The sequence below is a fragment of the Drosophila kikkawai genome, chromosome X (assembly GCF_030179895.1).
Source record: "Drosophila kikkawai strain 14028-0561.14 chromosome X, DkikHiC1v2, whole genome shotgun sequence".
Taxonomy (NCBI): domain Eukaryota; kingdom Metazoa; phylum Arthropoda; class Insecta; order Diptera; family Drosophilidae; genus Drosophila; species Drosophila kikkawai.
Window position 1 is genome coordinate 8,484,144 of NC_091733.1, and position 13,122 is coordinate 8,497,265.

At 49.6% G+C, this 13,122-nt stretch overlaps 5 protein-coding genes across 6 annotated transcripts; 4 read left to right on the forward strand and 1 right to left on the reverse strand.

Annotated features, from left to right (window-relative positions):
- The first annotated feature begins 69 nt into the window (after positions 1 to 69).
- On the forward strand, positions 70 to 1,954 carry Rpt4 (Regulatory particle triple-A ATPase 4). Its single transcript, XM_017173400.3, has 5 exons — positions 70 to 289; positions 357 to 476; positions 548 to 1,268; positions 1,507 to 1,647; positions 1,716 to 1,954. The coding sequence occupies exons 1-5, from the start codon at positions 181 to 183 to the stop codon at positions 1,816 to 1,818; spliced, it is 1,194 nt and encodes a 397-aa protein (XP_017028889.1). The 5' UTR covers positions 70 to 180; the 3' UTR covers positions 1,819 to 1,954.
- wuho (tRNA (guanine-N(7)-)-methyltransferase non-catalytic subunit wuho) lies at positions 1,850 to 3,288 on the reverse strand. Its single transcript, XM_017173399.2, has one exon. It carries the CDS (start codon positions 3,213 to 3,215, stop codon positions 1,968 to 1,970), a length of 1,248 nt encoding a protein of 415 aa, XP_017028888.1. The 5' UTR covers positions 3,216 to 3,288; the 3' UTR covers positions 1,850 to 1,967.
- Positions 3,289 to 3,407: 119 nt separating this feature from the next.
- On the forward strand, positions 3,408 to 6,761 carry Top3beta (topoisomerase 3-beta). Its single transcript, XM_017173395.3, has 5 exons — positions 3,408 to 3,842; positions 3,907 to 4,654; positions 4,732 to 5,782; positions 5,854 to 6,247; positions 6,304 to 6,761. Exons 1-5 carry the CDS (start codon positions 3,752 to 3,754, stop codon positions 6,660 to 6,662), a joined length of 2,643 nt encoding a protein of 880 aa, XP_017028884.1. The 5' UTR covers positions 3,408 to 3,751; the 3' UTR covers positions 6,663 to 6,761.
- An 854-nt stretch (positions 6,762 to 7,615) lies between these two features.
- On the forward strand, positions 7,616 to 9,892 carry LOC108079155 (polyubiquitin-C). The gene is made up of 2 exons (XM_017173403.3): positions 7,616 to 7,776; positions 8,344 to 9,892. The coding sequence occupies exon 2, from the start codon at positions 8,349 to 8,351 to the stop codon at positions 9,723 to 9,725; it is 1,377 nt and encodes a 458-aa protein (XP_017028892.2). The 5' UTR covers positions 7,616 to 7,776; positions 8,344 to 8,348; the 3' UTR covers positions 9,726 to 9,892.
- A 968-nt stretch (positions 9,893 to 10,860) lies between these two features.
- On the forward strand, positions 10,861 to 12,869 carry LOC108079156 (cytochrome b5). 2 transcript variants are annotated; one of them, XM_017173405.3, is made up of 4 exons: positions 10,861 to 11,134; positions 11,202 to 11,290; positions 11,361 to 11,432; positions 12,461 to 12,571. In XM_017173405.3, the coding sequence occupies exons 1-4, from the start codon at positions 11,027 to 11,029 to the stop codon at positions 12,525 to 12,527; spliced, it is 336 nt and encodes a 111-aa protein (XP_017028894.1). In that variant the 5' UTR covers positions 10,861 to 11,026; the 3' UTR covers positions 12,528 to 12,571. The 2 variants fall into 2 exon arrangements, with proteins under 2 accessions (XP_017028894.1, XP_017028893.1); XM_017173404.3 differs by lacking the exon at positions 12,461 to 12,571 and adding an exon at positions 12,658 to 12,869 and having other exon boundaries at positions 10,871 to 11,134.
- Positions 12,870 to 13,122: the final 253 nt, after the last annotated feature.

The window sequence follows — 13,122 nt, forward strand, 5'->3', positions numbered from 1 at the left end:
GACTAATTGGCTATCGATAGTGCCTTCGCTGACCGAGTGTGACCCTGCTGAATATATTTATCGAAGAATATAGCCGAGCTGGTCACTCTGAAAAAGCAAAACTGCAACTCACGAAATTTGTCTAAAGAATTTGTTGATTTGTTAAGCGTTGCCTACTGAGAGTTTAAGAAAAGTTACAAGATGACCGTGACCGCCACGCCACTGCCCGACAATATGAGGGTGAAAGCCTTCTCCGACTACAGAAAGAAGCTGTTGGAGCACAAGGAGATCGAGGGCCGTCTCAAAGAAAGTACGTTCTGCGCCGCCGGCCCCCATTAGTTTGTTGGCGAATCCTCATCGTTTGTTCCCCATTTCAGAGCGCGAGGAGATCAAGGAGCTGACCAAGCTGTACGACAAGTCGGAGAACGACCTGAAGGCGCTGCAGAGCGTGGGTCAGATCGTAGGCGAAGTGCTGAAGCAGCTCACCGAGGATAAATGTGAGATTCCAGCTTCCCGCGGGGCGTATTGTGTGTGTGTATGTGTTTTACATGCTTCCTTTGTTTTCCAGTCATTGTGAAGGCCACCAATGGACCCCGCTACGTGGTCGGATGCCGGCGACAGCTGGACAAGGCGAAGCTCAAGTCTGGCACCCGTGTGGCCCTCGACATGACCACGCTGACCATTATGCGGTATCTGCCACGCGAGGTGGACCCGCTGGTGTACAACATGTCGCACGAGGACCCCGGCGATGTTACCTACTCGGCCATTGGCGGCCTCACCGAGCAGATTCGTGAGCTGCGCGAGGTGATCGAGTTGCCGCTCCTCAACCCGGAGCTCTTCCTGCGCGTTGGCATCACGCCGCCCAAGGGCTGCCTGCTGTACGGACCCCCCGGCACGGGCAAGACTCTGCTAGCCCGCGCCGTGGCCTCCCAGCTGGACGCCAACTTCCTCAAGGTGGTGTCCTCGGCCATTGTGGACAAGTACATTGGCGAGAGTGCCCGTCTCATTCGCGAGATGTTCAACTACGCCCGCGACCACCAGCCCTGCATCATATTCATGGACGAAATCGACGCCATTGGTGGACGACGCTTCTCCGAGGGCACCTCGGCGGATCGCGAGATACAGCGCACACTGATGGAGCTGCTCAACCAGATGGATGGCTTCGATTCCCTGGGCCAGGTTAAGATGATCATGGCCACCAATCGGCCGGACACCCTGGATCCTGCCTTGTTGCGTCCTGGTCGCCTGGACCGCAAGATTGAAATTCCGCTGCCGAATGAGCAGGCCCGGTGAGTGGCTCTTAACTGGCTTCGAAGTAGATGGATCACCTGGGTGTGATTTATGCGACAGTCCTGTCCTTCCATTGATTAGATATCTGCCTCAAAAGCCAGGCTAATTATATACATTCTGTGGACTTACTGCTTATCTTGGGGAGCGCAAACAAAGCTACCAGAAAATGAGTCAGAAAGCTACAATTTTATACGAACCATGGAACCCCCATTAACATGACTTCTATATTCTCTTTAGTCTGGAAATCCTTAAGATTCACGCCCTGAAGATCGCCAAGCATGGCGAGATCGATTACGAGGCCATTGTGAAGCTGTCGGACAACTTCAACGGCGCTGATCTGCGGAATGTGTGCACAGAGGCGGGTCTCTTTGCCATCCGGTGAGTGTACAACCAGAAGAAGGGAGTAGCACCCCTCTAACCAGTTCCCCAATCTCTCCCTGCTGCAGCGCCGAGCGGGAGTATGTGATCCAGGAGGACTTCATGAAGGCAGTGCGCAAGGTCTCGGACAACAAGAAGCTGGAGAGCAAGCTGGACTACAAGCCCGTCTAGGAAGCCCACAGTAGACTTAACCACGAAGGGATTTACACACATATACAGATATATATATTATGTCCACGAAACAGGCTTGTCATACATAGTCCGTTGCTCTTCTCCATACGCTAATATTAAATGCTATGTAAAGATACGGGTTTGGTTACTTAGTTGCTCTTCTGCTGCTGCTGCTCCTCGATGCGCCGCTTCTTGCGCTCCAAATAGTCGCTGACATTGTCGAATCGCTTCTTGAACCAAACGGACAGGTCCTCGGGCTGAAAGTTCACACAGTTGCCATCCGCATCCGGCAGGGCATGCAGCCCCTCCAGCACCATCTTCAGCCAGCCCTCGGGCACTCCTTTGGATGGTATGCCCGTGGCGCTGTCGTACACCCGCAGCTCCAGGCGTTCGTTCACCGCCCCTGTCACATAGATCCGGTTGGCGGTTAAAGTAAAGTTGCAAATGTTCCAGGCACCTGCGTCCGCCCGCACCAGCTGCGTGAGGTTGATTGCCCAGCTCTCTCGGCCGCTCCGTTCCAGGTGGAACAGGGCCAGAGCATCCTCATAATCGTATAATAGCATCGCCGCCTGGAAGACCTTGTCCGTTTCCAGTTCACGCACCTGCATACGCATCGCCGGCGCCGGCAGCTCGTGCACCAGCAGCTCCTTGCCCTCGATGAAGTTCCATATGCGCAGCGTCTTGTCGCCGGAGGCGGAGGCAATGTGCCGATCGGTGAGCAAGGCAAGACCCGACACAAACTCCCGATGCCCGAGGCAATAGCTGTGTATGTCGAAGGTGGCGGGATAGTTGGTGACGCGTATTTTGTCGTCCCGGTCGCAGGTAATGATGTGCTGCTGGTCCTCGGACCAAAGAATGTCGTACACCACGCTCAGGTGGCCGAGGAGGAGGCGCGGAGCAGCCTCCACTTCCACGCAGTCGTACTGGTAGCAGTCGCCCGTCTTGTCCGTGACCAACACGGAGCTGCTGTCGCTGCAAAAGCGCAAGGCGCTGGCGGCGCGGGCCAGCGGCCGAGCGGACAGCAGGCGGGCATGCTCCGGGCGGGCGCGGTAGAGCAGCAGGGCCTTCTGCGCGCCGGACGTGGTCACGGCCAGCAGCTGTCCGTCCGGCGAGTAGCTTACATTCTGCACCGCCACCTCGGCCGCGGAACCAGATCCCGAAGCTGTTGCTTCCCGCTGCTTTGCAGCTCCACCAGCAGCGGCAGGCTGTTGCTCCTGGCCGGGGCCGGGTCCAGTGGCTGGACAGGATCCGGGCTCGGGTACCTTGAGGCCGCACGTGGCCAGATCAGGCGGCAGCTCGATCTCCTTAAAAATCTGCAGGTCGTCGGGGTTGACGAACAGCACCCTGCGGCCGTGGCCGACCACCAACTCGGGCTCGGCGAAGAAAATCGTTGCCATTGCTCCTGCGTGTCGTCCGAAATTCCGAAGGCGCCGCACAAAAAAAAAATAAAAAGTGCTTTCAGCGGTGCCAGTGCTGCCAACTCGTCGGTAAACCAGCTAGCAGCAGTTGGTATATTCAGCCTTTTTTGGTATATTCCCGGGGCAGACTTTTTGCTGGCTTATTGCAACGCCCGCGCCACGGTCACACAGCAAACTATTTTTTTTTTTTGCGAAAATATCATTAACAAACATTTCGGCAAAACGACCGGCTTATTGACAGCAGGAAAATCTCATGCGTGGGCGAACCGAAGCAAGCTGAATCCGAAGCATTCCCGCTCCGGCCCAGAACCGGAAACCAGCAGCAGGCACTCCGCAAAGAGGAGCCCAAGAGCGAGCAATAAACCGGCAACGGCAACCCAGAACGCTGCTCCCTGCGGGCCAAACCCATGCGAGTGACAGAGAGAGGGCTGGCGAGAAGAGCAGAAGCAGAGCAGCACAGAGCGAGTTCTGCGCGAATAGAAAATAGCGAAAAAGTCATCAATTATATTTAGGCCATGAAGAGCGTGCTGATGGTGGCCGAGAAGCCCTCGCTGGCAGCCTCGCTGGCGGGCATCCTCTCCAACGGCCGCTGCACCGCCAAGCGGGGTGAGTTTGTGTAAAATCTCCGTTTGCCCACGGAATATAATAATAATCCGTAATCCTAAGCCAGGCACCGGCAACGGCTGTTCTACGCACGAGTGGACGGGCAGCTTCCGCAACGAAGGCAGCGTCCACTTTCGGATGACGTCGGTGTGCGGGCACGTGATGTCGCTGGACTTCATCAGCAAGTACAATTCGTGGGACAAGGTGGATCCCGTGGAGCTCTTCGGCTGTCCCACCGAGAAGAAGGAGACGAACCCCAAGCAGCACATGCGATCCTTTCTGGCGCAGGAGGCGCGTGGCTGCGATTATCTGGTTCTTTGGCTGGATTGCGACAAGGAGGGCGAGAATATCTGCTTTGAGGTAATGGACGCAGTGCAGCACGTCATCCACAATGTGTACAGCCGCCAGGTGACCTATCGTGCCCACTTCTCCGCCATTACCGACAAGGACATCAAGGGCGCCATGGAGACTTTGGGGCATCCCAACGAGAACGAGGCCAAGTCTGTGGATGCGCGACAGGAGCTGGACTTGCGAATTGGCTGTGCCTTCACCCGCTTCCAGACGAAGTTCTTCCAGGATCGTTACGGCGACCTGGACTCCTCGCTAATCTCCTACGGCCCCTGCCAGACGCCCACGCTGGGCTTCTGTGTGAAGCGTCACGACGACATCCAAACCTTCAAGCCGGAGAGCTTCTGGTATCTGCAGCTGCTCGCCGGCCAGCCGGAGTTCACGCTGGAGTGGGCGCGCGGACGCGTCTTCAAGAAGGATGTGGCCATCATGCTGCTGAATCGTGTCAAGGAGCAGAAGGAGGCCACGTAAGACAGCTCCCCTAACAGCTTCCTAATCCTTGTCGCTAACCCTTCGTTCTTCTCTTTTCGCTATGATCTTTCAGGGTGGAGAGCGTGGGCAGCAAGGAGGCATTCAAGAGCAAGCCCCAGGCCCTGAACACCGTGGAACTGATGCGGATATGCAGCTCCGGGCTGGGCATTGGCCCGTTCCAGGCCATGCAGATAGCGGAGCGCTTGTACACGCAGGGCTACATCAGCTATCCGCGAACGGAGACCAACCAGTATCCGGCCAACTTTGACCTGCCGGCCGTGCTCCGTGTGCTGCAGCCGTCGGGCGATTTTGGGGACGAGGCACGCACCATTCTGGGTGACCTGCAGACGCCGCGTAAGGGCAAGGACGCGGGCGACCATCCACCAATCACGCCCATGAAGCTGGGCAACCGGAGTGACTTTGATCGCGATACCTGGCGCGTCTATGAGTTCATCTGCCGGCACTTTATGGGCACGGTGTCGCGCGACTTGAAATACCGCGTCACCACGGCCAAGCTGAGCGTGGGCCTTGAGACGTTCACCTGCACGGCGAATGTCCTGCTCGACGCTGGCTTCACCAAGGTGATGACCTGGCAGGCCTTTGGCCGGGACGAGCCAATGCCGCCGTTTGTCCAGGGCACTCAGGTGGCCATCAACGATGTCCGGCTGGCGGAGAGCCAGACGGGGCCGCCAGATTATCTCACCGAGGCGGAGCTGATAACGCTAATGGAGCAGCACGGCATCGGAACGGACGCCTCCATTCCGGTGCACATCAACAACATCTGCCAGCGGAACTACGTGCACATCGAGAACGGACGGAAGCTGATACCCACGACGCTGGGCATTGTGCTGGTGCACGGCTATCAGAAGATCGATCCGGAACTGGTGCTGCCCACCATGCGATCCGAGGTGGAACGGATGCTGACGCTAATTGCCCAGGGCTCGGCCGATTTCCAGGACGTGCTGCGCCACGCCATCCAAATCTTCAAGCTGAAGTTCATGTACTTTGTGAAGAACATTGCCAACATGGATGCGCTCTTTGAGGTCTCCTTCTCGCCGCTGGCGGAGTCGGGCAAGGCGCATTCGCGCTGTGGCAAGTGTCGACGGTACATGAAGTATATACAGGTGGGTAACTCACGATGGAGGTGCCTGCTCCAAGCTAATCCCTGGTTTCTCTCTCTCTCTCCCCCTCGCAGACGAAGCCCGCCCGGCTGCACTGCTCGCACTGCGACGAGACCTACTCCCTGCCCATGGGCAATGTCAAGGTGTATCGCGAGTTCAAGTGCCCGCTGGATGACTTTGATCTGCTGGCCTTCTCCACGGGCGTCAAGGGACGGTCGTATCCGTTCTGTCCCTACTGCTACAACCATCCGCCGTTCAGCGACATGCCCAATCTGGGCGGCTGCAACACCTGCACGCACTCCACCTGCCCGCACTCGCTAAACACGCTGGGCATCTCCGGCTGCGTTGAGTGTCCCACCGGCGTCTTGGTGCTGGACTGCACCCTGGCGCCCACTTGGAAGCTGGGCTGCAATCGGTGTGATGTGATCATCAATTGCTTCAAGGGCGCCACCAAGATCACAGTGGAAGGTGGGTCTTGGCATCTCACTGTTTGTCCTGGCTTTAATCATTATTTGTCCTTGCAGAGGCCAAGTGCCAGGAGTGCGGGGCGCAGCAGGTGAACGTGGTGTATAAATCCGACAAGAGCAAATTCAAGGATGGCAGCGAGGAAAAGACCGGCTGCATCTTCTGCTCCACGGATTTCTCGCATTTGGTGGAGAAGCATCGGGCGGTGGCGTCACGACCCGTTCGCAGTGGAGGCGGTTCCCGGGGCGGCAAGGTGGGACGCGGCGGTGGCGCTGCCGGCGGACCCGCTGCCGCTGGGCCAGGTGGAGCGGTGGCTGCCGGAGGAGCGGGCGCACCGGGTGGCGGCGGGGGACGTGGCGGACGCGGTGGAAGGCAGCCCAAGGATAAAATGGCTCAGCTGGCGGCGTATTTCGTTTGAGTGTGTGTGGTCGGCACGTCAGTGGCTTGCATTTAAAAACAAACATACGAAATCCACAAAGAACCCACAAAACCGAATAAAAGAAACAAATTGTATAAAGACAGCGAGCATTTACTGCGGTCACCAGGGGTTAAGGTTCATCGTAAGGTTAAGTAAATTAAATACATTTCGATGGCAGCGAATTATTGGGTCAATATTTAACAATTGCAGTAATAAATTGGTATTTCATATTAATATAAAAAATAAATAAATCTGGATTTTAAAATATTGGGGGTTTAGTGATAGTTTCGTTACATCACCGCTCGAAAAGCTGACATCATCTAACATCACATTTCATCAGCAATTCAATTTTTACAGTAAGCGAACGTTCCAGATGCAGTTAGTCACGAATCAGTGTGCACACACACACATGTGCGTGCATGCAAGTGTATATATGTGTGTATATGCTTTGGGGAAATGAAAAAGTGAGGTCTGCCCCAATATGTATGTATATATGCGTGTGCTTGTGGGGGTCTTGTCTGAGGCTGTTGACCAAAGCGAAGACAAATCATGCAGCGTCAAAACAAAAAAGGTCGTTTAACTCGCCAAACAAAGAAAAAAATACAGCTAGAACATATACATTCACATCACACGCATATATAATTACAAACATACACATTGGACAGTGTTGTAAAAGCCCACATCGAACTTATCGATAGCTCGGCTATGATGTCCATGAGCGCGAGCGAGAAAGCAAATGCACTACGCATTTTGTTTTCAATGCCTAATTTTGACCATTTCTAATTTAAACACGAACGATATTCTTGGCAATACTTGAGGTTTAAGTTCCAAATTGTATGTTTTTCTTATGTGTCAAGCCGATAGCTCATTACAAATCAGCTAACAAAGCAATCCGAGCACAATTGTCGTCTTAGAGTGAGCGAGACGAATATCTAGTCCGACAAATACCCACCGCCCTCTATAAATACGGGTCGCTCGCTTTGCATCTGGCAGTTGAGAAAATAGTGGAGAATAAAGCAGAAAAAGAAAGCAAGTTTTTAAACACGGACTCTGTGAATTGTTAAAAAGTGCAGAAATACAATTAAATTAATTTATACAAAGTCAAGCCAATAAGGTGAGTAAATGTAGAATGAAAAATGCTGCCTATAAAGTCGCTCGCGAAGCATCGTTGTGAGAAATAGGAGAACGATAAAGCAGAAAAAAAAGAAAGCAAGTTTTTAAACACGGACTCAAATTGTAGAACGAGAATAAATAAAATTAAATTAATTTATACAAAGTCAAGCCAATAGGTGAGCAACTGCAGAATGAAAAATTCGGTTTTTTTTTCTTAGTTCTTTTGTGTGCCCCCTTCCAAACTGCATCCAAAATGGCGTCGCAGCAGAGAAGTGCAGCTAAGAATAAAGAAAATGGGGGAATGAGTGCGTGGCTGTGCTTCCAGGGCCATTTTTTCTTCTAAATTTCCGATTAGTCATTGTCGTAAATTCGACGTTTCATGGCGAAATTATTAAGTATTCAGTTGTGAAAACATTCGGGGGAAAACCCAGAAGTACGCCTGTGTGTGTGTATGTTACTGGGTCACGAGAACTGGGTCACTACGCAGAAAATCAATTGCGCACTTTCCTGCCAAATTTCATATACACACAAACACGACTGAATTTGATTTTTTTTTCTCCGCCCACAGCCAACATGCAAATCTTCGTCAAGACTTTGACCGGCAAGACTATCACCCTTGAGGTCGAGCCCTCCGACACAATCGAGAACGTCAAGGCCAAGATCCAGGACAAGGAGGGCATTCCCCCAGACCAGCAGCGTCTGATCTTTGCCGGAAAGCAGCTGGAGGACGGACGCACCCTGTCCGATTACAACATCCAGAAGGAGTCCACCCTTCACTTGGTTCTGCGTCTGCGTGGAGGCATGCAGATCTTCGTCAAGACTTTGACCGGCAAGACCATCACCCTTGAGGTCGAGCCCTCCGATACCATTGAGAACGTAAAGGCCAAGATCCAGGACAAGGAGGGCATTCCCCCAGACCAGCAGCGTCTGATCTTTGCCGGAAAGCAGCTGGAGGACGGACGCACCTTGTCCGATTACAACATCCAGAAGGAGTCTACCCTTCACTTGGTTCTGCGTCTGCGTGGAGGCATGCAGATCTTCGTCAAGACTTTGACCGGCAAGACCATCACCCTTGAGGTCGAGCCCTCCGATACCATTGAGAACGTCAAGGCCAAGATCCAGGACAAGGAGGGCATTCCCCCAGACCAGCAGCGTCTGATCTTTGCCGGAAAGCAGCTGGAGGATGGTCGCACTCTCTCTGACTACAACATCCAGAAGGAGTCGACCCTTCACTTGGTTCTGCGTCTGCGCGGAGGCATGCAGATCTTCGTCAAGACTTTGACTGGCAAGACCATCACCCTTGAGGTCGAGCCCTCCGACACCATCGAGAACGTCAAGGCCAAGATCCAGGACAAGGAGGGCATTCCCCCAGACCAGCAGCGTCTAATCTTTGCCGGAAAGCAGCTGGAGGACGGACGCACCCTGTCCGATTACAACATCCAGAAGGAGTCTACCCTTCACTTGGTTCTGCGTCTGCGTGGAGGCATGCAGATCTTCGTCAAGACTTTGACCGGCAAGACCATCACCCTTGAGGTCGAGCCCTCCGATACCATTGAGAACGTCAAGGCCAAGATCCAGGACAAGGAGGGCATTCCCCCAGACCAGCAGCGTCTGATCTTTGCCGGAAAGCAGCTGGAGGATGGTCGCACTCTCTCTGACTACAACATCCAGAAGGAGTCGACCCTTCACTTGGTTCTGCGTCTGCGCGGAGGCATGCAGATCTTCGTCAAGACTTTGACTGGCAAGACCATCACCCTGGAGGTCGAGCCCTCCGACACCATCGAGAACGTCAAGGCCAAGATCCAGGACAAGGAGGGCATTCCCCCAGACCAGCAGCGTCTGATCTTTGCCGGAAAGCAGCTGGAGGACGGACGCACCTTGTCCGATTACAACATCCAGAAGGAGTCCACTTTGCATTTGGTCCTGCGTCTGCGTGGCGGCGCTCTCTAGATTTTCTCACCAAACCCAGAATCCAAAATCCAAATCTCATAAACTTGATCTTACCGCCACACGGCGTAGTTAAAACACAAGTATTCAATAAACTCAAAATTTAATTAATCCATGTAGTGAGCATTCGGCTAAATAATAAATCTACTATTGGTGTGCTTAAAAATAAACTTGCTCTGGTATTTTCTTTTGGTTTCCGAAGGAGGTTTCTGCCATCGTTTGGACTTTGCTTTGTGCAAGAAACCACGAATCCGCTAGGTAAAGAATGCAGTTTGAGTATTTATTAATTTACAAGTTATTTATTTATCTATATCAAATATTTGTATAGTAAAAAAAAGTAAGCTTAAATGTTTAAATTCGTCGGGGAATATTTAAATTTAAATTGAATACCCTTTTGAGGGTATTTGAATTTCTGTCAGAAGCTTACAACTTAGTGAAGAAGTCATTTCCGACCCCATAAACCATATATATTCTTGATCAGCATTAACAGGCGAGTCTTTCAAGCCATGTTGGAAAGAAAAATAATTTGTAATAATTTTTCTAAATTTCGATAAGGGGGTACATCGTTAAAATTTTCAAAAATTAACACAACATTGGAATTTCTTTAATTTTTAAATGTAGTATGCAGACTTATTAACTTAATAAAAACTAACTCAGAACCACTTTCCAAAATAAAATTAATGCATAATTTTAACAACAACATGAGGGGTTGAAAATCAGATACATTTTAATCCAGGCTTAAAAGGTTTGTCCACAGGCCTAACCCAACAACAAATCCGAATTAAATTAAATTAAATTAATTAAATTAAAAAAAGGCATTAATTAATAAATTAATTTTTTGGGTTATTAAATCTTCATACTAAACGTCCGTCTGTTCGTGATTTTATAATATTTTGATTTTATTTTATTGATGATTTTATGATTTAATGATTTAATGATTTTATTTTATTGATGATTTAAAAACATTTTTTTTTTTTATATTTACGATTATAATAGACCGCTCAGTTTCAACTTTTATTTTTCGAATTAAAAAAAAAACAACAAGTTTTTCGTCGACTTTTATTTTTAAATGTCAAAATAAAATTTATTTGTAAATTTTGATAAATTTGTATTTTACTCATTTACGATCCCCTCGAGCTTAGTATATTTTTGAGGAGCTCCTTGGTATATTCGAGCGGTGGAGCGGCGGCCACACTGGCCCCTACTTACTTTTTTGGGGCCCCAACAGGTTCGCATTGAAAATCCGGATTCCGGAAAGCAGGAGCAGGAGCAGCAGCAGGCAGGCACTAAACACAGTCACTAAAATGAGCAAGGAAATCTCGCTGGCCACCGTGAAGGAGCACAACAAGCCCAATGACCTCTGGCTGATTATCGACAACAGGGTGTACGACGTGACCAAGTTTCTGCTGGAGGTTAGTGTGCTCGTTCTGGGTGGGAGGAACTCATTATCACAACTCCCCTGCTTAAAAACCATTGCAGCATCCCGGCGGCGAGGACTCACTGTTGGAGGTGGCCGGTCGAGATGGCACCAAGGAGTTCAATGACGTCGGCCACAGCTCGGAGGCGAGGTGGGCAGAGAGCGGCTGCTGCTGGCTCGTGTATGGTTAGCAAATTGTTTTGACTTTTGATCATTTTTAGGGAGATCCTGAAGAAATTCTACATTGGCGATTTGGCGGCCGAGGATATTGCCAAGAAGAAGGGTCCTATTAGGTGAGCATTGCATTCAAGACATTGTCCTCCCTTCGCATGAAAGTCCACCCATCACCCATCAAATTTATGTAAATAAAAGAGACTGCCGCCTGCCTGTCTGCTGCCTGATTGAAATCGATCTTGTTATCTCATTTCCGTTGAGAGCTGAAGCATCATTCGTGGCCAAGCCAAAGGCAGCTTTGCCTGAGCTTGGCCTGGTTGCCTGACGTAATCAATATTAATATTATTAAGCATTAACCCATTACTGCCGCCGTCTGTTTGTTCAATCAATTATTCGACTGGAAGCCTCGAAAGTGCCCCGAAAGCCTATGGCGTTCCTGGCCATTACCATTTTAATGATAATTACCGTACATTTCGTCCTGTAAATGGTTCAAGTTATTGGAGTAGAGGCTTGTTTATTCCAGATTTTCCTGACAAATTTGTATTTTTAGTAGGTTTTTCCTAGGAAGATTACTGGGATTCTTTTAGTGCCTGCTTACTTCTATGTTTATTACACTGAAATAAGGGTTAAGAGGGGGGTACTTTTTTAAGAAACTCATCTTGTAATATTCCTTAGATTTTTCAAATTAGGTAATTCTTTTCTCCTATTCTTTATTTCTATTTTTTATTCATAATAATAATAATAAGTATAAATAAGAAATTAGAGCGCTAGTTACTAACCCTTCGTCTGTGTTTCCCTATTTTAAAACAATTGCTTTTGTTTCCCAACCTATCGCCTCCTCTTTCCCAGCTTCAAGTCATTCTCTAGCACCAAAGTCAGGTTCTACAAGAGCTAGTGTTAGGGCTGCTTGAAGAGGGATTCCCCGTAAGTTTCTGTAAATAGAAATGTGTGTGTGTAAAATGTATATAGTAGTATATATAGAACCTATCAAATAATATTTACTAATAAATAATGTTTATTTTTTATTTTGTGGAGAAACTAACCCTGCACTTTGTAATTTTCCCCCACTTTGCCTTGCATTTTCTTTCTTTGCTTTTGATTTTTGTTGACTCTTGGTTTTGTGCATCCCTCCCCGTTCCAAATCTAGTGCCACGCCCACTGAAGCGAACCAAGAGACCGCCGCCGCCCCCAAGCAATGCTGCATTTTGCATTAATCCCCCACCAAAAAAAAAATAGAAATCGTCTTGGTTTATGCGAAGTTTACCTTGTATTCACTCTTGATTCTCACCATCTGCTCTCTATCTTCTTTTCTCTCGGTGTATTCCATATATGTGTATATTCCAGCTGCCGCCACATCGGAATGGCCCTGGTCGCCGCCGCCCTTGGCATCACGCTGGTCTATATGATCAGGCGCGGAGTTAACCAGAAGTAAACCTTTGCGGTTTCGAGACCTTGGGACCTGAAACAGCTTCATTCCGTGATTCCAGAGTTATGTTTCCACCACAAATCGTTAATATTTCCACTTTGATATGAAATACACTGTACAAAATGAATAATGGAGTTGCCTTTTACTCGGGATAATAGTTGGAGTCTAGAAGATATCTGTCTGCAATTGGGAAAATGTTTAATATTTAAGGAGTGGGAGAGGGAGAGGGTAAGGTAAAGGGGGGACATCTGAGTAACTGGCAAAAAAAAAGCCCATTTTCTAGAATTTTTTTTGGCCAAATGAAAAAGCCAATCGAAAAATTTTAAAGTTGGTTTGATAATGTTAGATGTGAACTACAAAATAATTTTTTTTTTTTATAAATC